Source organism: Bombina bombina, chromosome 1 (genome assembly GCF_027579735.1).
Source record: "Bombina bombina isolate aBomBom1 chromosome 1, aBomBom1.pri, whole genome shotgun sequence".
NCBI lineage: Eukaryota > Metazoa > Chordata > Amphibia > Anura > Bombinatoridae > Bombina > Bombina bombina.
In genome coordinates, this window is record NC_069499.1 from 1402780654 (window position 1) to 1402805266 (window position 24613).

At 38.8% G+C, this 24613-nt stretch overlaps 1 protein-coding gene across 2 annotated transcripts in view; it reads right to left on the reverse strand.

Annotated features, from left to right (window-relative positions):
* The window catches only part of LOC128652220 (signaling lymphocytic activation molecule), a 75983-nt gene extending 52616 nt beyond the window's left edge, over nt 1-23367 (reverse strand). For both annotated transcript variants that reach the window (XM_053705162.1, XM_053705159.1), the window contains exons 1-2: nt 23071-23367; nt 16731-16997 (exon numbers count right to left, since the gene is read on the reverse strand). In XM_053705162.1, the coding sequence (XP_053561137.1) occupies nt 16731-16997; nt 23071-23257 (454 nt within the window). In that variant the 5' untranslated portion in view covers nt 23258-23367. The remainder of the gene's footprint in view (nt 1-16730; nt 16998-23070) is intronic.
* Between the last annotated feature and the right edge of the window lie 1246 nt (nt 23368-24613).

Genomic DNA, 24613 nt, shown 5'->3' on the forward strand with positions numbered 1-24613 from the left:
AAAAACTGTAAGTGGAACATCAGGGGGTTAGTGTTAATTTTTTTTAAGGGTTTATTGGGTGGGTTTATTTTTTAGTTTAGGGTCTGGGCAGTAAAAGAGCTAAATGCCCTTTTCAGGGCAATGGGTAGCTTAATTTTTTTTAGATTTAGATTTTTTATTTTGGGGGGTTGGTTGGGTGGTGGGTTTTACTGTTGGGGGTCTTTGTATTTTATTTTACAGGTAAAAGAGCTATTATCTTTGGGACAATGCCCTACAAAAGGACCTTTTAAGGGTCATTGGTAGTTTATTGTAGGCTAGGTTTTTTTTTTATTTTGGGTGGGCTTTTTTATTTTGATAGGGCTATTAGATTAGGTGTAATTCTTTTTTATTTTTAATTATTTCATTTGTTATTTTCCGTAATTTAGTGTTTGTTATATTTTGTAACTTAATATTTTTTTTTTGTAGTAGTAGTGTTAGGATTTTTTTAATGTGTAGTTTAGTTTATTTTAATTGGTAGTTAGTTTAATTTTAGTTTTATAATTATATTAGTTTAATTGTTAGTTTAAACTTAGTTTTTTTAATTTGACAGGTAAGATTTAATTTACGATAGAACATTGTAATTTTAATATAAAGTAAGGGGGCATTAGGTTTAGGGGTTTATAGTTTAAATTAGTTTATATCGTTGTGGGGGGCTTTCGGGGTTTAGGGGTTAATAGTTTATTTTAGTATATTTCGTTGTGGGGGACTTGCGGTTTAGTTGTTAATAGGTTTATTATAGCAGCGGTGTGGGCGGACGGCAGATTAGGGGTTAATAATATTTAAATAGTGTTTGCGATGCGGGAGGGCGGTGGTTTAGGGGTTAATAATTTTAGTATAGTGGTGACGATGTCAGGGAGCAGTGAAATAGAGGTTAATTAAACTTTTTAGTGGCGCCCATGTCGGGAGCGGCAGATTAGGGGTTAATAAATTTATTATAGTGTTTGTGATGCGGGAGGGCCTTGGTTTAGGGGTTAATAGGTAGTTTATGGGTGTTTAGTGTACTTTGTAGCAGTTTAGTTATGAGTTTTATGTTACAGATTTGTAGCGTAACACTCATAACTACTGACTTTAGATGGCGGTACAGATCTTGTCGTTTTAGGCTGTAACGCCGTTTTTTTAGCCAGAACGCAAAACTGGTAATACCGGCGCTATGGAAGTCCCATTAAAAAATGTAATTTTTAGGAGTGCGGTACTGACGTTGTGTTACAGGCTAAAAGGCTTGCGGAACACCTATACCGACAAGACTTGTAATGGCTGCGTTAGGGGAAATGATGTGTTATGTTCCACAACGCTGCTATTTGACTCATAACACTAAACTCGTAATCTAGCTGATAGTGATAAATAATGTATCTATTCACAATTGTAACTAAGTATCCAAATTGGTGTTGACATTTTCTGAATTATGCATGTAATAAAAAGCCCACTAGATGGCAACAGAGGATTAATAATAATGAGATTGGCACCAAAATACATTTAAAGAGGCATGTATGATTAAGGGGGGAAACCCCAAAATGTTACATTCTGTTTTAAATCTGTCTTGAATATACATTTTGAATATAAGCATGTTTGTAATATACTTCTAACAACAAAATGTTTCTAGTAAAAGTTCTCACTGTTTGAAGGGGCATATGTAGATATGATGCATCCAAATACCATGGCTGCTCATAGTCATAATTACCACTATCATAAGCAACGTGCTCAGTACCACAGTGCACATTATGTTTGGCTGTAGCCACTAAATAATGTGTCACATTTAAAGAGAGTGATTGTTCTGTTGGCTGGCGCATACATTTTCTGTGCCTTATTTTAAAAACAAAAATGTTTCCAATTATTAAAATCATGAGCTGCATGCAAACAAGTGTGGGATCTAGCCACTTCCTTCCTGCTCATATGCAGCTGTTATATTAATATTTTCAGCTATAATTCTGAAAGCAAATGCAAGTTTCTAATACATTACATATAAGGCCAAATTAAGAGTGGAGGGCAAAAATTGTGCTTTCACGAGCGCAATATTTGCTCTCCACTCGTAATACCAGCGCACGCAAATGTGAACTGGAATTATAGCACATTAGGTATAGCACAGCAATCAGAGTATTTCCCGGTGCCTGTGACAACCAGGGATACTGCTAAATCTCTTAACGTCAAGTTCCACAATTAGCGGTCCACAGCACCTTGCTTATAGAAAATCTCTTTTTTTTACTATTATTTCCCTATTAAAGAAACATGAAACCCATTTTATTTTCTAGATACAGCATGTGATTTTAAACAACTTTCCAACTTATGTCTATTGTTGAATTTGCTTTGTTTTCTTGAAATCCTTTGTTGAAATGCATACCTAGGTAGGCTTAGGAGCATTAATGCTCTACTGGAAACTAGCTGCTGATTGGTGGCTGCACATAAATGCCTCTTGTCATTGGTTCACACCAGATGGGTTCAGCTACCTTCCTACAGTGCATAGCAGCTCCTTCAATAAAGGATAACAATAGAATTATGTAAGTTTGATAACAGAAGTAAAGTGGAAAGTTGTATAAAATTGTATGCGCTAACCTGAATCATGAAAGAAAAAAATTGGGTTTCATGTCCATTTTATGTCCATTTAAAGGGCCATGCTACCCAAATGTTGAAGCACATGAAGGTTATGCAGCATAGCTGTAAAAAGCTGACTAGAAAATATAACCTAAACATCTCTATGTAAAAAAGGAAGATATTTTACTTAAGTTTCCTAAATATTCACACCCCATTGTAATGAGACTTTAAGTAGCCAGTCAGGATGCTTGTCCCAGGACAAGTTAGAGAGTGTGCACCTGGAATGTGCAGGCACTGTCATGTTAATTTCCTATTCCGTTTAAGTAAGTTCTATTAAATCTCATGAGATCACAGCAAAGGCAAAGCATTACCTCAGCACTGCTGATGCTGATTAGCTATTGTTTTGGGGGGTTTTCAACTTGCAGTAGGGCAGTAACTAAAGTATAAATGTTTACACAGCACTTACTCTGGTGAGCTGAAGAAATTTTGATGTAAAATATCCTACTTTTTTACATAGAGATGCCCAGGTGATATTTTCTTGGCAGCTTTTTACAGTTATGCTGCATCACTTTCAAGTGATTTAGCATATAAGTATTAAGTCCCTTTAAGTCACTGAATATTACACATCTATGTGATATTTCTGAGTATAACCAGATTTCCTGCACCTGCTGAATGACACATTTATTTACCAGCTTAAAGGGACACTGAAGTCAGAAAATAACTATTGACCAATGCAAAAAATGTACAAAAATAAAGTCCTTTACAATGCCCTATCTGTTTCAAATACTTACCGTTTTGCAGAAAAGTGTCTCTGAATTTTTAACCCTTTCCAAATCCACTCCATTGGTAGCTTTCAGCATTGTCTAATCAGGGTTGACACCCTAGTTGGAAGATGGTGGCGGTTGGCCGTGATGCGCATGCGCAAGATAGCGCAAACCATCATTGAATATGTCACTCTCTTGATGACCAATGCGTAAGCATGACGCTGATTACTATATGGGTAATTTCAGTTTCCCCCAGAGCAAACACGCATGCGCTATTTGAAGAATTAAAGTGCGCAAAATCGAGATTCGATAGGATATATTGGAGGGGCTGGATTATGTGTCATCATCAAATAATAAACTTGGTTTAATGCCGTTATGCAGCTTTGTTTCAGAATCAAAATAGGTCAGTTATTTATTGTTTATATATTTGTGTTGAAATGTGGGTTCCATTTTGGCTAAAAAAGAAAAAAGTTAGTAACCCTTTAAGGAATAAGCACTGTGTGGTAAATTATAGGCATGGCTGAAATTTTAGAATTCAGCATTTGTTTGCTAAATGAAAGCCAAATATGGCTGCAGACTGTGGCATTTGGCTATTTGTGACACTAGATATATCAGTGTGAAAGTACAACACACACAAATAAGGATTTACACAGATTTCCCCCATGCCTAGTAAATTACACATACCAGTGTCACTGTCATTCTGACACCCCAAAATCTAGAAATCTAATATCCTCCAAGACAGAATCCTGACACCACAAAACCAATTCACACCACTGTAAGCCAAAAAAACAAACAAACAAACAAAAAGAAGTGTCATATGGCTAGATCTCTTATTGGTTTAGAGGTGAAAACGTCACCTCAATAGAAAACAGGTTTATTTTGCAGAGGCGGTCGGAGGGGGCTATAGAAATATAATAATAACGAAGCATTGCTTTAGTGCATCTGAAAACAAAAATGAAGAATAAAGATAAGAATAAAAAATAATAAAGATAAAGAATAGGATTGTAGTTTATGTTTAATTTACCACTTAATACATAGTAAACAAAGGTTTATTAATGAAGAAGGCTTTGTGGCAGAATTAAAGGGATATTGTATATGACAAGGGGTGGGACAGAGAAGGGTTCAAAGGTGTATGTTCATTGAAATATTATAGCACAGAACTAAATGCACATTAATTCCACTACAAGTGTTACCCTACATGAATTTTACTGCATCTCCCCATAGAAGTCTATTTTCTGAAGAAATCAATGCACCCGTGCTATGCAGATGTCAGCTCACTAGTAATATAAGCACAAAAACATTTTTGATCTCTACCAGGGCCATTTCTAGATAATCTGGCTCCCAGGGCAAAAATCCAAAATGTGCTACCCCACTAATTCCCCACTAATTCTAAAATTCAACCTTCCCCCTGCTGATTACGGTGATCGTAAGTGCTGTGAAGTGGCAAAATATTCCAAAGGGATACGCCACGATGTCGAGCCAACCAACAAAAGATTCCAAGCTGCAGACACCATTATTAAAAGGCGGCATCGCAGAGAGGCATTTTACTATACATCCCAATGGGTGGCAATGCTAGTGATTTATTCCAACAGGCATTGCCACCGACATTACCAACGCATAGTAAAGGATCCCTTTGAAATAAATATACCTATTACCCATAAACAGCCCACCACAATCACCCTTATGCTAATTAACACCTAAAAAACCACAAGCCCACCACAATCCCCCCTACTCTACTTAACCCCTAAACCACCACAAGCCCAACACAATCACCCCTACTCTACTTAAATCCCTAAATTGCCACAACCCCCTGCAATCACCCCCTAACCTATTTACCCCTTAACTCCTACACCGCCACAAACCCACCATAAACACCCCTACTCTACTTAACCCCTAAACCAACAAAAGCTCACTGCAATCACCCCCTATCCTATTAACCCCTAATCCACTACAGTATCACAATCCCTCTGCCAAACACCCCTCTTGTCAGGGTTTTTTCCCTGTTTTGTTTGCCATGTGCTGCTGGCAGCCATTTTACTCACCTCTCTTGCTGACTATGGTGCATTGTGGGGGATGCTGCTCATTTCCTGCACTTCCTTATATGGCCAGACTGGTGTGCATCATCTGTGTGAGACAGGATGCATTCTCAGAATTATGATGTCATAACTTATTATTTAAAGGGCCTCTGTTCAGTATGCTTTGCCTTTGAATTGTCTCATACCTGTTTGTGAGAGTTCCTGTGCATTACCTGGCTGTATGACGTCCTTCCTGGTTCTTGATCCCTGGCTTGTTCCTGACTCTGCTGTTTTTCCTTGTTCCTGATTACGGCTCATCTGACTATTCACTTTGGCTCCTGACTCGGCTCATCTGATTACCAGCTCTGGTTTTGACTCCTGGCTTGTTATTTGACTTGTGGACTTTTCATTATTTTTTGTTATTAATAAAGGTGTTATTTTTGAACTTCTCGTCTCAGTCTGATTCCTGGCACCATGACATTACGCAAAGGCCATGAATCCTGATGGTGCTTATAATCCACCTTTACCTGCCATCATTTCCAGAATGGATGAACAGGATCACCGCTTGGATCAATTTGCACTAGCCCTGCAAACCCTGCTGACTCGCACTCTACATTTGGACCAAGTTATGGCTGCTCCTGTTTCCACTGCTGCACCTAGTCCTACCAGGAGCATGTCCGGTTCTGCACCTCTACCTCAGCGATATGGAGGCGATCCTATTCAGTGCAGAGGGTTTTTGAACCAGGTGGGCATTTACTTTGAGATGTTACCTCAGGCGTTTCCCTCTGACAGAGCTAAGGTGGGATTTCTCATCTCGTTACTCTCTGACACAGCTCTTGCCTGGGCTAATCCCTTGTGGGAGACTAATAAACCTGTGATTTCAAATTACCCTGAATTTGTGGCCTCCTTTTGAAGGGTATTTGATGTTCCGGCTCGCTCCTCCTCTGCTGCTAAACGACTCATGTCCATTCATCAAGGTACAAGATCTGTTGCTCAGTATGCTATTGAGCTCCGTACGCTTGCCGCAGAGGTTGGTTGGAACAATGAAGCCCTTGTTGCCGCCTTCTTTCATGGGCTCTCTGATGCAATTAAAGACGAAGTTTCTGCCAGAGATTTACCAGAGTATCTCGAGGCATTGGTGTCTTTTTTGATCCTAATTGACATCAGACTCAGAGAGAGACCCTCTTTCAAGGAGCGCTTGCAGAAGCCTCCTGTTCCATGGTCTCTTTAGTGTTCATTCCCACCCATGCCTCCCTCTCCTTCCATGTCTCCTGGTCCAGAGTCACCAGGTACTGCTGAGCCGATGCAGTTGGGATTCACGTGTCTGCTCCGCGGCGGAGAGGGCCTTTAGAAGGAGGGAGGGGCTCTGCCTCTATTGTGGGTTACAGAGCCACCTTTTGAAGTATTGTCCTACATGGCCGGGAAACGCTCACACCTAAGGTCCTGTCGGGAGCAGACCTTGGGTGGTTTATCCTCGTCCCTGGAACCGCTAAAGGAGAAACCTTTGGTCACTGTTGTCCTTTCCTGGGTGGACACCTCCATAGTCACCCAGGCTCTTGTTGACTCCAGTGCTGTGGGCTATTTCATTGACAGTGCTTTTGTATCAAAGCACTCCATTCCTGTTTTGCCTCGGTCCGTTCCGCTTGCTATTGAGGCCATTGATGGCAGGCCCCTTCAGCCCGCACTCGTTACTCACAAAACTGCTCCGTTGTCCATGGCTGTTGGGGCTCTCCATTTTGAAACCCTCCAGTTCCAGGTGATAAACTCTCCGCATTTTCCGGTTGTTCTGGGTTATCCCTGGCTCCAAAAGCACAATCCCAGTCTCGACTGGTGCAGGTCCGAAATTTTGTCATGGTTCCCGCAATGTATTTCCACTTGTCTTCGGAAACCAGTTAAAGTCTTGTGCACTTCTTCGGTATCTTAATTGCCAGAGGAGTACCGAGAGTTCCTAGACGTTTTTGACCAGGTGCGTGCCGGTATGTTGCCTACTTACCGGTCTTACGATTGTACCATAGACCTGAAACCCGGAGCCATTCCTCCTCGGGCCGGGTTTACCCTCTGTCTGTTACAGAGAATTGTGCTATGGAGTCGTATGTTGCCGATGCTTTGTCACGGGGGATCATCCGCAAATCCTGCTCTCCTGCAAGGCCTGGCTTCTTCTTTGTGAAGAAAAAGGGTGGCGAGTTAAGACCATGCATCGATTATAGGGGTCTTAATCGTCTTACCATTAAGAATGCTTACCCTATTCCTCTCATTACGGAACTCTTTGACCACCTCAAGGGAGCTACGGTCTTTACTAAACTTGATTTGAGAGGAGCATACAATCTCGTTAGGATCAAGAAGGGCCATGAATGGAAAACAGCGTTTAACACCAGGAGCGGGCATTATGAATATCTTGTAATGCCCTTTGGCCTATGTAATGCTCCTGCTGTTTTCCAGGAATTTATTAATTATGTCCTACGAGATATGTTGCAACAGTGTGTTGTGGTGTACTTAGACGATATCCTCATACACTCACCCACACTTAAGGCTCATCGTTCTGATGTTACACGGGTTCTTCAGAGAGTACGTGAGAATGGCCTGTTTTGTAAACTTGAGAAATGTGAATTCCATCAGACTCAAGTAACCTTCCTAGGTTATGTTATCTCCGTTGCAGGGTTCTCCATGGATCCTGACAAGTTATCTGTAGTTCTGCAGTGGCCTCGCCCAGTTGGTCTTTGGTCTATTCAACGTTTTTTAGGGTTCGCCAATTACTATAGAAAGTTTATTAAAAACTTTTCTTCCTTGGTCAAACTTATCACAGACATGACCCGTAAAGAGAATGATCCACTCCATTGGTCACCTACTGCCATTAAGGCCTTTGATAGTCTTAAGACTGCCTTTGCTGCCACTCCAGTTCTGGCTCATCCTAACCCTGTCCTGCCTTTTGTTCTTGAGGTCTATGCGTCTGAGACTGGAGTAGGTGCCCTCTTGTCTCAACGTCCTGATGGTTCCTTGCATCCGTGTGGTTTCTTCTCTAAGAAATTGTCTCCAGCGGAGTGCAATTATGAAATTGGCGACAGGGAATTACTGGTCATAATTTTGGCACTCAAGGAATGGAGGCATCTTCTCGAGGGTACTAGCGTGCCAGTGCTCATTCTTACTGACCACAAGAATTTATTAACTTATCTATCTGAAGCAAAACTTTTGCCACCCCGACAGGCCAGATGGGCGCTATTTTTGTCTCGGTTTAAATATATGGTCTCCTACCTGCCTGGCAGTAAGAATGTTAGGGCTGATGCCCTCTCTCTTCAATTTTCACCTCTGTCCAAGGAGGAGTCTGTACCTACTCCTGTTATACCTCCTGACCATATTTTAGCTACCATACGTACTAATTTGACTTCTCCCTTGGGGGAGGAGATCCTGTCTGCACAAACCAATGCACCTCCTGAGAAACCTAGTGGTAAGTGTTTTGTTCCTGAGAATCTTCGAACTAAACTTTTGCACACTTACCACTATCCTAAAGCCGCAGGTCACCCAGGCAAGAACCAAATGATTTGGTCTGTCACTCGACAATTCTGGTGGCCAGGTCTTCGTTCTGATGTTGCTGCGTATGTTTCCTCCTGCTCAGTTTGTGCACAGAATAAGACTCCTCAACGTCTTCCTGTGGGTCTTCTTCAACCTATTGCTAATGGTGAGCATCCTTGGACACATCTTTCCATGGACTTCATTATCGAGCTCCCTGTTTCCAATGGCAATACTGTTATCCTTATGGTGCTTGACCGTTTTTTTAAATTTTTACATTGCATTCCCTTGATGAAGTTGCCTACCGCTCAGGAGCTTGCTTCAATTTTTGCCCGGGAGGTCTTCCGTTTACATGGGTTACCCAAGATTATAGTGTCAGACCGGGGTAGCCAGTTTGTCTCCAGATTTTGGTGTTCCTTTTGTGCTCAAATGGGGATCCAGCTTTCCTTCTCCTCGGCATATCACCCTCAATCCAATGGTGCTGCAGAACGGTCTAATCAAGCTCTGGAACAGTTTCTCCGTTGCTATGTCTCAGATCACCACAATAATTAGTCTGAACTGTTACCTTGGGCAGAGTTTGCTCGTAATAGTGCTATTAATGCTTCCTCCAAGTTATCCCCGTTCATGGCGAATTATGGGTTTCAACCATCCTTGTTGCCCGATTCATTCATGTCTCAGGGTATTCCAGCTTTGGAGGAGCATCTACGGCAACTCCGTTCCACTTGGGTGCAGATTCAGGATTGCCTTCATCGTTCTATGCAGCGCCAAAAGTTCCAGGCTGATCGTAGGCGTCTGCCCGCACCTTCCTACCAGGTTGGTGAGAGAGTTTGGCTGTCCTCCTGCAACTTGAACCTTCATGTGCCTTCCAATAAACTGGCTCCCCGTTATGTTGGTCCTTTTCGAATACTTTGACGGGTCAATCCTGTGGCCTACGCTCTTGACCTTCCTCCTGCAATGCGCATCTCCAATGTTTTTCATGTCTCCCTCTTGAAACCATTGGTTTCTAATCGGTTTACCACTGTGTTGCCTCGTCCCCGTCCTATCTTTGTTGACAACCATGAGGAGTATGAGGTCAGCAGCATTATTGACTCTCGTATGTCTAGGGGCCGTGTACAGTATTTGGTTCACTGGAGGGGCTACGGTCCGGAGGAGCGTTCTTGGGTTCCCTCCTCTGATTTTCATGGTCCCGCCCTCCTTCGTGCCTTCCATGCCCGTTTCCACAATAAGCCTTTTGTCCTCCCGTGGGGGAGGGGTCGTTGAGGGGAGGGTACTGTCAGGGTTTTTTCTCTGTTTTGTTTGCCATGTGCTGCTGGCAGCCATTTTACTTACCTCTCTTGCTGACTATGGTGCATTGTGGGGGATACTGCTCATTTCCTGCACTTCTTTTTATGGCCAGACTGGTGTGCATCATCTGTGTGAGACAGGATGCAGTCTCAGAATAGTGATGTCATCACTTATTATTTAAAGGGCCTCTGTTCAGTATGCTTTGCCTTTGCGTTCTCTCAGACCTGTTTGTGAGAGTTCCTGTGTATTACCTGGCTGTCTGACATTCTTCCTGGTTCCTGATCCCTGGCTTGTTCCTGACTCTGCTGTTTTTCCTTGTTCCTGATTCCGGCTTGTCTGACTATTCACTTTGGCTCCTGACTCGGCTCATCTGACTACCAGCTCTGGTTTTGACTCCTGGGTTGTTATTTGACTTGTGGACTTTTTATTATTTTTTGTTATTAATAAAGGTGTGATTATTTTTGCACTTCTCGTCACAGTCTGATTTCTGGCACCCTGACACCTCTCTACTTAACCCCTAACATATAAACCCTGCAGGACTCCTAACCTTTCACTCCCTAAGTTACCGAAATTGAAAAAACACTAAGATAAAAACATTACCGGAAAAAAAACATACCAAAAACGTCCCCTTAAAAAAAGCCTGCCACAAAATAAAAAAATCCCTATAGTAACACTAAATCCTACTCTAAAAAAAAAAAAAAACCCTGAAAAGGGTATTTTGTAGGGTATTTTAGCACTTTTACTTAGGGGGAAAAAAAAACTAAGAAAATTCACCACCCCCAATCTTAATCTTTAGAAACCTAAACTAAAAATTGCCCTGATAAGAGCATTTGTTAGGGCATACCCTAAAAAATCCCTATCCTAAAAAAAAGGTTAGTTTAGGTTTTTTTCAGATAGGCTTTTTAATTACGGGGATTACTTTGGTTTTAAAATAGGGATTTTTAGGGTAGATTTTTTTATAATATGACTTTATTTTTGAAAGTAAAAGAGCTAAATCACTTTAGGGCAATGACATACAAAATGCCCTTTTTAGGGCAATTTTTAGAGTAGGTTTTAGTGTTAGTATAGAACTTTTATTTTAGGGTGGGCTTTTTTTAAAGGGGAGTTTAAATTTATGATAGGCCTTACTGTTTGCTTTTTGTTATCTTTGGTAGTGTTGTGGTTTTCTTTTTGGTAATGTCTTTTTTTTTTTGTAATGTTAGTATTTTTTATTTTCTGTAACTTAGGAGGTTTACATTTTGGGGTCTGGGGGTTTAGCTGTTAGGATTTAATAGGTTTGGGGATGTTTGTGGTGAGGGGTGGTGGTAGTTCAGAGGGGTTAAACGATTAGGTGGTGTTTAGTTAATAGGTTATGAAAGATTAGGGGTGAATAGTGTAGCTGGTCTAGGTTGTGCTGGGGGTAAGGGTGTGTAAGGGGTTAATATTTAAGAGTTCCATTACATTTATATAAAATGTTTAAATGATAAGCATTTTCTTGAATAATACATATTAATTTAATTATTCTATAGATTTAAAATATTTTTTGTGTGCTCTTTTATTATTAAAAAATATTTTTAAAAACAATACAATACTTAAATTACTATACATTTGACAAGAAAATGCATATCATTTAAACATTCTATACGTAAATGTATCGACATTGCTCCTATAGCTATAATAGGAAGATTTTTTATTGTCTTTATTAGTCAGTTATAGTGAAGACATGACGTAAACATAGGCGTTCTGTCGGAGTTAGCTGGGCGTTCCAGGGGAGTAACCTACATTTTAATTGAGATACAATACCAGTAGAGCGATATATTCCAAGGGCAGCCCTGCAGGTTACATGTAGGGTTTCAGACATGTTTGCCTCACCACCTTTTCAGTGACGAGACTTTATAGTGTGAGACAGGTAGTGTAGGTTTAGTGACAGTTAGGTTATGTATGTACTATTTCAAGTGTTCCTACACAGAATTTTTGTTTTGTTTCAGTGAGTGCACTGTCTGTGACGGAACATTTAAAAAACAGCCCCTCTGCTGAAAGTGCCGATGAGTGGCGAAGTCGGCTGAGTTTTGCAGAAGTCGTGATCGCTATTACTTCCTATGGGAGACTCACTGCCACTCATCAGCACTTTACAGGTCAGCCCCTTTTTTAGAATATATTGATAGATTGATTCTATTGGTCTTCAACGGGTCACATGACCAATGTATCATATTGATAAGCCAATAGGCCTTATAGCTCACAAGACTTCGATGTGACAACCAGCCCACTGGAGTACATTACCTATTCGTATCCCAGTGAGTGCACCACCCACTGTTATCACAACTTAGCACACTATCAATGTGCTGCAAAAGAAGTGTACATGGATTGACAGTCAGTCAACTGACTTCTTTTGTACACTTTGTGTTTATAGTGGGTGGAGCACACACTGGGATACGAGTAGGTAATCTATCCCAGGGGGCGGGGTGTTACATTGAAGTTTTTTGAGATATAAGGCCTATTGGCCTATTAATATGATACATTGGTAACATAACACATTGAAGACCAAAAGAAACAATGAAACATGGCGCCCTGTATGGAGGAGTGATTAGACAGAGTTGTTTATATGGAGTGGATATTTTTCCACATGTATATTTAGTCATAAGGCCGATTGGCCAATGGTCAGATATATTAGTCATGTGACCAGTTTATGACATATGGGACACAGCGTCACTTATTTGGGCTGAGCTTCTTTAACATTTCCACAGAGATTTGTTTAGTTAATTCTTTTAATATATTTTTCAATTGTTTTTGTATATGTATTATACATCAATGGGGCTACAAGGATGTTTGAAATATAATCCTTATAGAGGTATGCTATAGGTAAGGGTGGAGATAGATTTGGCTCTGGAATTAGGTACTTTTTGATTGGCTGTTACTTGTTTTTTAAGGTAGCTTGATGCATTTGTTAAAACCTGCCTGATGAAATGGCATGCTAGCTGAGAAATGCATTGCATGTGAGGGGACATATGCTGTTGAGTTTGCTTCTGATTGTACACATTGGTTTAATTGGTTTCATTGCTGTTTTTATTAAAATATTTATTTTAAATGACATCTAGTCCAAGTGTACGTTTCCTGCTACCTTTTAATGAGGAGTTGCTACATGGAACAACTTTGGGAGTACCAGCAGCCTGGATACAGTGAGCTGGAGCACTGTGAATCTCCAGTACACCTCCATCAGAACACTAGGGTGCTGCAACTATATGTGAGTATCTTCTATCTGCACCCATTGCTCTGTGTATGATGAAACTAGTGATATACACATAAGGTGCCCTCTTTGTTTGTTTATACTTGTAGAGTTTTTAGTTTGGAGTAGAGAAATGAAGAGGAGCAGCCTTCATTTGTGTTATGCAGATATATGGGATTTTTGCATTGTAACTGTTTATATAAACATTCACACTTTCGAGAAAAGAAACATATTGGACTTATTGTTTAAGTATAAGTTACTTCTAATTTTCAGTCTGACTTGTGGTTCACAATTTGATTTTGATTGATATATATTTTGGGTTGTGTTACATGCAACAAATTTACTAGACTAGCGCCCCGTAGGGATCTTATTATCATAGGTAGAAACATTTGTAGATTAACCATTAATGATAATGATTAAATTGTACATATGAGCATTGCAATACAAAAATCATACATATATCATGTACCTACAAGAATCCCTGTTCTTGCAGAATGTTCTAAATATAAATTGCACAAATTCCAGAAATTCATTAGAAGACCCCCATCATGACATACCATTTTTACACCCAAGACTACAACATATGGGGTATAGTAAGTCTGTTCATGTTGGCATTTCACAACCAATAGCTGATTAATCTAGTGGAAGCGTGTTTTTCTGACAAATCACATTTTCGTTATGAATTTTGCAAACATGAAATGCCCGATTTACTGTAAAATCCACTTATTTGCATTTTACAACTCCTCATTTTACAGCGGTACCCCCAACGAATGCCTTGAGCTGGTTCTTGAGCAACTATAGGGTGGCATTTCAGTGCACCCAGCAGCCAATTTTTTAGATTCCAGATGTGTAATTTTGCCAAATGTATTTACCGGGCTCATTTCTCATTTGGAGTTTTTGTGAAGCCTCCAGACACAAATCAGGACCATCATGATATACCCCCACTGAGCATAGCAGTACCCCCAATGTACACCTTGACCTGGTTCTCGGGCAATTATAGGATGGCATTTCAGTGCAGTCATTTTTTTTTAGATTACAGACTTGTAATTTTGCAAGATGTATTTACTGGGCCCATTTTTCATTTGGTTTTTCTGAAACCCCCAGACTTAAATCAGGACTATTATGATATGCCCCACTAAGCATAGTACCCCACCTTGACCTAGTTTTTGGGCAATCGTTGGGTAAAATTTCAGAATCCTTAAACTAAAGTAAGATTTGGGGGCAAGAATCCAGTATAAATAAAAATGGGCTGCTTACATACAAAAAATAATTTTAAGATTGGCAGCCAAATTAAATTCTTTAAAACAGCTGCCAAGGCAGAGGGCAGGCTGTGAAAGGCATTCAGGACAGTAGTACATTGTATTTCTCCTTGTACCCTTACTTGAGCACACTCTGCAGCACCTTTGGGACTTTGCCTTATTTGGGGTTTGGAGGAATTTTGGAGGAATTTTAAAAATGAAGTGCTATTATCTGGAGCTGATACTGGAGGAAGATACATATATTTCCAGGGCTGTTTTTTATACAAAATATATGAATGTATAGCATTGTGCATTATATAAATTGCAACCTTTTTATACCAAGCCCTGTTCTTCCTCATAGCAAGGTATGGCTGCAGTAACTGATCAGCAAGATCAACACCAAAATGTGTTTATTATATTCCTTAATACACACTGGTTTTCTTAGAACCTCAGCTTTGCCGCGGACAGTGACAGTGCTCTCATTATGGATTGTTGTAATCATGAACATGTCCTTTTTATCCCTAAATTTTACTGCTAGCAGCTCCCCCTGGCACAAAACTGAGGTTGACCCCCTTTTTAATCATATATCGGACAATTTTTTTGGAACCTCTTTTGATATTTACATATTGTCTCACAGGCCAAGTTATCTAAACAATAAAGAATACAGAACAAAGGAACACTGGTATAAAAATTATCCAGATGGTACCCTTTGTTCAAAAGGGGGTTAAATAGGTCCCGAACAATTTTGGTACTGGTTCCCACATAGTCTAGGCAACCGGGAAGATAAATGTGGTTTTTTTAACCTCATACACCCAAAAGGCCCAGGTATATCCACTTCCACTCTAGATTTTCTAGATGGGATGTATTGCCTAAACCTCAGCCTCCCTTTAAGTTTCATTAGGGACTCATCTATTGATACATTTATTGTGGCGTATATGGCTCAGCAGGGTTAATAAGGCCCAAATTTAATACAATCTGTCAACTCTGTGGTGATCTTCAGGGGAGCAAATGCTGTTGTCGCTAAAGTGCATAAAGCGCAACAGCATTTCATATTGTGTCCTTGTAATTGTATTTGAGAATATGAGGGTCTCTAAAACTGGATCTTTGCTCCAGTAGGATTTTTTTTAAATAATACCCATACATAGGTTTAGGGCCCAGAATCTTTTTAATTATGTGGCATCAGTGGGGTACCAGCAGCAATTCGATTTATTTATATAACTTAAAGATGTGCTAGGGCTTTTAGCATCAGTAGCTAAAGTTTTTAGGGGGCGGACCAGCCATGACAGATACAGGAGCCTCAGGGATACTGCCTGAGATGACACTGTATTGGCCTGGGTCAAATTCTGACGCAGTGTCAGTGAGATCTGTGTCAGATGCAAGGATGGCATAATTTGCTTAATTATAGATAACATGGGGTTAACTGACCCTTTAAACTAAAAGAGTGTGCACAAAAATATGAAAAGGGGGTATCAAACCGTAATTTATTTATTTTTTGTAAATGTTTTTTTTTATTTTTTACTCTCCCCCCCCCCCCCCCCCCCAATAACCCACCTAAACAAAAACTAAACTCTTAATAAACCCTCAATAACTAAAGGGCAGATAAATGGCAAGGGAAAAAATGGGAGAGGGAAAAAATATAGATGATTATATATAGATATATATATATATATATATATATATATATATATACTGTATATATATATATATATATATACTGTATATATATATATATATATATATATATATATATATATATATATATATATATATATATATATATATATATATATATATATATATATATATATATATATATAGGCATATTTATTTATAAATACTTAGAACATAAGTATTTATTTACAGTAAATACATAGTTAAAACCTTTATTAAATATGAATATTACATAAATATGCTTTAACATGTTTTCATTTCCTTGACTGCAAAGGGCTCCAAATATATGTTTATTCGTGTATATATGTCTGTATATGTCTTTAAATCCAATACATATTGCATTTACTTTCAACTTGTAATTTGCTTGCTACATCTGATGCACGCAAACACAAACGATAAACTCAATATCGCTCACACGTAACTTTTAGTGTTACACTCATAATCTGGCTCTAAGATGGATATGAACATTAGCACTACCACATATAAACTCTGGTACAATGTCTCTTACCTGTTTTAAAATTACACTTCATCCACGGTGTGGCCACTGTGGTGTTCTCACTAACAGGGTTGGAAGCTTTGCAGGTGTATGTGCTGTTAGCTGTGTCAGATGTAACAGTAATCTGTAACACACTACTGTTGGTATTTAGAACCTCCTGATTTTGGATCCAGCTGTATGTCACTCTATCTCCGCTTTGCAGGGTACAATTCAAAGTAATAAGACAGCTTGCATTCTCCTGATTTTGTGTCATGTCAATAGACAAGTTGGAAATCAGTTCTGTTATATGAAATAGAATGATGAGAGACAATAAATTAATTAGCAAAGATTGAGACAAAAATTGACTAATTAGGTCAAGAATTGATTGATTCATTAAGAACTTCAATATTTGTTTACAGTTTTCCATTGTTGTGGTGAGGGAGATATTTGAGACCAAACTACTAATGTGTTAATTTTAATAACTATTATTATCAATGTAGGCAACAGTTCTTGACTACATTTTCAACCTACAGATACCATGCCAGCTCTCAACATGAATACCATGGATGCTAAGCCTACCCTTCACTTGAGGGACATCTCCAGTGTCCACTTGAGGATCAATCGTTCACCAATTCAGATTTAAGGATTTCATCCTCATTTTAAACCTTCTCTTTGTTAAGGACACAGGCTCCAAACATGAAAGCTGTCTGTAACATGTAGTTATAGTGGAGGTAAAAGACCACAATACCTACATTGTTTTGTTTTGTTTTCTTTGTCACCACAATGTTTCTGTCAGGGTTCTGCCCCTTTTACATGAACTTCCTAAGAGCCACACTAATTTGAGGTCCGTTAAAGGGATAGTCTAGTCAAAATTAAACTTTCATGATTCGGAATATGCAATTTTAAGCAACTTTCCAATTTACTCCTATTATCAATTTTTCTTCATTCTCTTGGTATCTTTATTTGAAAAAGCAAGAATGTAAGCTTAGTAGCCGGCCCATTTCTGGTTCAGCACCTGGGTAGCATTTGCTGATTGGTGTCTAAATGTAGCCACCAACCGGCAAGCCCCAGGTGCTGAACCAAAAATGAGCCAGCTACTAAGCTTACATTCTTGCTTTTCAAATAAAGATACATAGAGATCAAATAAAATTTGATAATAGGAGTCAATTAGAAAGTTGCATAAAATTGCATGGTCTATCTGAATCATGAAAATTTAATTTTGACTAGAATATCCATTTAACATTACTGTTCATGATCTGTGTTCTTGGTTCTGACCTCTGCTTTTGTCATGGACTTCACCTCAAGCCTAATCCTTACCTTTACCCTGTCTGACTGACTTACTGGTTGCTGACTCCTAGTATTGCTCTCTGACAATTCTACTGCCAGTTCATGTTCCTGTATTTCCTGTAGTAGTATTGGACTTTGACTTTGTTACCAGTTTCCCTTCTGAAAACTCTTTAAAAGAGGCACTTAAGTCAAAATTAAACTTTCATGATTCAGATAGAGAACTCAGTTTCAAACAATTCACTTGCATTACCCACATGTGCACAGTCTGTTTATATGCCCACTTTATGAGGCACCAGCTACTACTGAGCATGTGCAAGATTCACAGGAAATACGTATATGCAGTTTATGGTTGGATGATGGCTGTCACATGATACATTAGGAAGGAGAATGTAACTGACATTTTTCAGAAAAAAATCTACTACTCATTTGAAATTCAATCTAAGTGGTTTTGCATTTTCTCTTCATTGTGTATTTATTGATTATGAAATTCTGCTGTGTTTAACGGTCCTTTAAGCTTTGTCTCCTTGATGACAATCACAGCCTGCTCCTGATTACTGAATAGGTATCTTCCTCTGCAAGCCTGGTTCCACTTTCTAAACAAGGTAAACCTCTTAAAGGGACAGTAAACATCTTGCAATTACAAGATATGTATGTTGTGTTGTTATAGATGCTATTAATGTTTTTTTAAAAAAAATAAATTAACATCCTTTTTACTGCAACTATTTTTCAATAGCCAGACTCCAACCTCTATTTGCCTTATTTGGAGAAGCCAATCTGGGCTGTAGTCTGCAGACGACAAAGCTATCCACTGTCATAAAGTTAGTATAAAGTGAATTTTTTTGCAGTTGTTATCAGTCAAAGCCAATTAAATATAAATATATATATATATATATATATATATATATATATATATATATATATATATATATGGCATGGTTAGCCTTGAACATCAGAAGGTTGCGTTTCAAGGTCTAAGAGTTAGAAATTGCTCAATTTCAGAGATACATTATGTGAAAAGGGGACAAAATAAGTCATGGGAATATATTGAAAAGTTTTTTTTATTATGTGTTTACTGTTCTTTTAATAACTTATAGTTTCATATCCTGCTCTACTAAATTCCTACCTACTCTTGTTGTTCCCCATAGCCATGTCCCTTTCTGCCTAACATACCTAAGGTAGTGCTAGGGGTAGGGATTTTCATATCGTACAATCTTGCCATTTACTGAGATGATACATTATTGGTTTAATGTACAGTTTGGGCATATACCATATCTCCATAAACTCTAATCTGATCTACTCTTGGGTGGATATAGACTGGGGAAGCTAACAGAGGTGGCCCAAAGCTACATAGCAAGGCAGGAGAATGGAACAGGAAGAGACATAAATACTTTACATAGTAGATGAGGTTGAAAGATGACAGAATCCATCGAGTTCAACCAATACAGATCCTACCTGATTTACAATAAAAGCTCCAAATGAGTTCATTTAAAGGGAAACTAAACCTATTTTTTTTCTTTTATGATTCAGATAGCGCATGCATTTTTGAGCAATTTTTAATTTACTCCTATTATCAATTTTTTCTTCGTTCTCTTGGTATCTTTATTTAAAAAGCAGGAATGTAAAGCTTAGGAGCCAGGCTATTTTATGTTCAGCACCCTGGATAGTGCTTGATTATTGGTGGCTACATTTAGCCACCAATAAGCAAGCGTAACCCAGGTTTCTGAACCAAAAATGGCCGGCTCTTAAGCTATACAATCCTGCTTTTTTAAATAAAGCTAGCAAGAGAACAAAGAACAAATTGGTAATAGGAGTAAATTAGAAAGTTGCTTAAAAATGCATGCGCTATCCGAATCATTAAAGAAAAAAAAAATTGGGTTTAGTATCCCTTTAATCCCATTAAACGGTGATCCATTTATCATAAGCAATCATACACCTAGATTACGAGTTTTGCGGTAACAGGGGTGCGTTGCTATCTAGCATTTTTTTTTCAAAGCTCACTTAAAGGGACACTGAACCCACATTTTTTATTCTGTGATTCAGATAGAGCATGCAATTTAAAGCAACTTTCTAATTTACTGCTATTATCAAGTTTTCTTCATTCTCTTGCTATCTTTATTTGAAAAGAAAGGCATCTAAGCTTTTATTTTGGTTCAGTACTATGGACAGCAATTTGTTATTGGTGGATGAATTTATCCACCAATCAGCAAGGACAACCCAGGTTGTTCACCAAAAAGGGGCCGGTATCTAAACTTACATTCTTGCATTTCAAATAAAGATACCAAGAGAATGAAGAAAATTTGATAATAGGAGTAAATTAGAAAGTTGCTTAAAATTTCATGCTCTATGTGAATCAAGAAACAAAAAATTTGGGTTCAGTGTCCCTTTATGACAACGCTGGTATTACAGGTTTTTTTAAACCCGATGTTAGCCTCAAAAAGGTGAGCGTAGAGCAAAATTTTGCTCCACATCTCACCTCAATACCAGCGTTGCTTACGGTAGCGGTGAGCTGGAAAAACGTGCTCGTACACGATTTCCCCATAGGAATCAGTGGGGCAGAATTGGCTGAAGAAAACCCACCTGCAAAAAAGCAGCGTTCAGCTCCTAACGCAGCCCCATTAATTCCTATGGGAAAATACATTTATGTCTACACCTAACACCCTAACATGAACCCCGAGTCTAAACACCCCTAATTTTACACTTATTAACCCCTAATCTGCCGTCCCCGACATCGCCGCCACCTACATTATAATTATTAACCCCTACTCTGCCGCTCCGGACACCGCCGCCACCTACATTATATGTATTAACCCCTAATCTGACGCCCCCAACATCGCCGAACCCTACATTATATGTATTAACCCCTAATCTGCCCCCCCAACGTCACCGCAACTATATTAAATGTATTAACCCCTAATCTGCCGCCGCCAACGTCGCGGCCACTATAATAAAGTTATTAACCCCTAAACCTAAGTCTAACCCTAACACCCCCCCTAATTTAAATATAATTTAAATAAATCTAAATAAAATAACTACAATTAAATCAATTATTCCTATTTAAAACTAAATACTTACCTATAAAATAAACCCTAAGATAGCTACAATATAACTAATAGTTACATTGTAGATATTTTAGCAAATAGGATTGAGGTCGCATTCTATTGGCTGATTAGAACAGCCAATAGAATGCGAGCTCAATCCTATTGGCTGATTGCATCAGCCAATAGGATTTTTCCTACCTTAATTCCGATTGGCTGATAGAATCCTATCAGCCAATCGGAATTCAAGGGACGCCAACTTGGATGACGTCATTTAAAGGAACCTTCATTCTTCACTTGGACTTCGTTTGAAGAGGATGCTCCGCGTCAGCTGGATTGGAGATGGACCCGCTCCTCTCCGGATGGATGAAGATTGAAGATGCCGCTCGGATGAAGACTTCTGCCGGTCTGGAGGTCCTCTTCTGGCCGGATTGAATGAAGACTTCTGCCCCTCTGGAGGTCCACTTGTGCCCGGCTGGGTGAAGACGTCTCAAGGTAGGGTGATCTTCAAGGGGTTAGTGTTAGGTTTTATTAAGGGGGATTGGGTAGGTTTTAGAGTAGGGTTGGGTGTGTGGGTGGTGGATTTTAATGTTGGGGGTTATTGTATTTTTTTTTACAGGTAAAAGAGCTGATTACTTTGGGGCAATGCTCCGCAAAAGGCCCTTTTAAGGGCTATTTGTAATTTAGTATAGGGTAGGGATTTTTATTATTTTGGGGGGCTTTTTTATTTTATTAGGGGGATTAGAGTAGGTGTAATTAGTTTAAAAAACTTGTAATTATTTTTTTATTTTTTGTAATTTAGTGTTTGTTGTTTTTCGTACTGTATTTTATTTAATTTATTGTAATAATTGTAGGTAGTTTAGGTAATTAATTTAATTATAGTGTAGTGTTAGGTGTAATTGTAACTTAGGATTTATTTTACAGGTAACTTTGTATTTATTTTAGCTAGGTAGTTATTAAATATTTAATAACTATTTAATAACTATTGTAGATAGTTAAAATAAATACAAAGTTGCCTGTAAAATAAAAATAAACCCTGAGATAGCTACAATGTAACTATTAGTTATATTGTAGCTATCTTAGGGTTTATTTTATAGGTAAGTATTTAGTTTTAAATAGGAATAATTTAGTAAATTGTAGTTATTTTATTTAGATTTATTTAAATTATATTTAAGTTAGGGGGGTGTTAGGGTTAGGGTTAGACTTAGGTTTAGGGGTTAATACCTTTAATATAGTAGCAGCGACATTGGGGGTGGCAGATTAGAGGTTAATAAATGTAGGTAGGTGTCGGCGATGTTAGGGACGGCAGATTAGGGGTTAATAAAATGTAACTAGTGTTTGCGAGGCGGGAGTGTGGCGGTTTAGGGGTTAATATATTTATTAAAGTGGTGGCGATGTCCGGTCGGAAGATTAGGGGTTAAAAACTTTAGTTAACTGTTTGGGATGTGGGGGGGGGGGGCTTGGTTTAGGGGTTAATAGGTAGTTTATGGGTGTTAGTGTACTTTTTAGCACTTCAGTTAAGAGTTTTATGTTACGGCGTTAGCCCATAAAACTCTTAACTACTGACTTTTAAATGCGGTAGGAGTCTTGACAGGAAAGGGTGTACCGCTCACTTCTTCCAAGACTCGTAATACCGGCGTTATGCAAGTCCCATAGAAAAGATAGGATACGCAATTGACGTAAGGGGATTTGCAGTAAGCTTGAGTCGCGGAAGAAAAGTGAGCGGTACACCTGTACCTTCCTGACTCTTAATACCAGCGGACATTAAAAAGCAGCGTTGGGACCTCTCAACGCTGCTTTTTAATGCTAATGCAAGACTCGTAATCTAGGCGATATTGTTTTATGGTATTTATTTCTGTTATTCTTAAATATACTCTTTACCCCATTTAACGTTCTTCTTGTTCTGCTAGTGCAACTTTCATGTTAAAAAAGAGATTGTATTATGTTTGGCTATTGACTCCTTTGAGAATTAGGAGAGTTACAGTAATAAACAGGAGAGCTTATCACACCCCAGAACGCATTCACATGTGGCTCTGAACCCAACAGCTTACCGTAAATTTCAATATGCAGATTATTAACATTTTCAAGACCTGATGTTAATACCACCAGCTCATATTCTCCTTCATCCTCCTTTTTCGTTTTGATAATTTCTAAAGTTCCATGTTCTTCATTAAATCTATATCTTTTGTTCTCTTCAATATGGTAAATCCCCCGCAATTTGCTGTAGGACACCAGCATCTGTTTTATATTGATGCCTAATATTTTTTTTAATATCAATTCAGTAGAATTATTCTGTAGGTCCACTCGATTCAATAGAAGAGACTTCCCAACAACTCCAATTTTTATGTTAGGTGTATCATTAGATGCAGATGAGGTACCTTTAAAAAAAAAAAAAGGAATATTAAATGACGTTGGTTGTATGGTAAAGCACAAAATAACAGCTTATACAGTATAAATAACGGGTTAGGTATCACAAAAGCTGCTCAAATAAATCAGTTATACAACATAGGTAACATTTTCTGTAAGAGCTCCATTTTAGTGACTAGCACCCTTGTTTCTATGTAGTGAAAGCTTGTTATCTGCAGTCACTAAATAGTAAAACATGTAAAATCTGGTCCCTATAACCAGCTGCCGGAATATCTTGTCCAAAGTTAGTATACACACTGGTACTTATCTACATAAGTACCACCAGTATTACAGACCGAAATAATAAATTTGACCATCCACTGCCACAAATAAACCTTACCCCCAAGTTTAGTGTGGTAAGTGAGTTTGAATCAAGGGTTATTTGGTATCATGGGTCGTGTTTTGTGGTTAATTTGTCACGTTGATTGGAGTAGCCGTGTTAGTCCAGAGATTTAGATATCAAAATAACAAGAGTATTGCATTGAGCAATGATACTTTTTTATTGGACTAACTATACATTTATAAGTTGACAAGCTTTCGGAAGAGTTCCTTCCTTTATCAAGTCTAAAGCAATACAGTATTGCTCCAGACTTGATAAAGGAAGGAACTCTTCCGAAAGCTTGTCTACTTATAAATGTATAGTTAGTCCAATAAAAAAGTATCATTGCTCAATGCAATACTCTTGTTATTGTGGTTAATTTGTATCGAGGGGACAGATGAGTTTGCAGTTAGGATTAAAATCTGTGATGAGGCTCCAGTTGGGATTAACTTGCAATGGGGGATATACAGGATAAATTGTAGTGAGTTTTTTTTCCCCAATATATAGGGGCATATTTATCAAGCTCCGTATGGAGCTTGATGCCCCGTGTTTCTGGCGAGCTTTCAGACTCACCAGAAACACAAGTTATGAAGCAGTGGTCTAAAGACTGCTGCTCCATAACCTGTCCATCTGCTCTGAGGCGGCAGACAGATATCACCAGAAATCAACCCGATCCAATATGATACGGTCCTAAGACCGCTGCTCCTTAACTCGTCAACCACCTCTGAGGTGGCGGATAGCAATCAGTCTGATCGAATAAGATCGGATTGATTGACACCCCCTGCTAGCGGCTGATTGGCCACGAATCTGCAGGGGGCGGTATTGCAGAACTGCTGGTGCAATGATAAATGCCGACAGCATATGCTGTC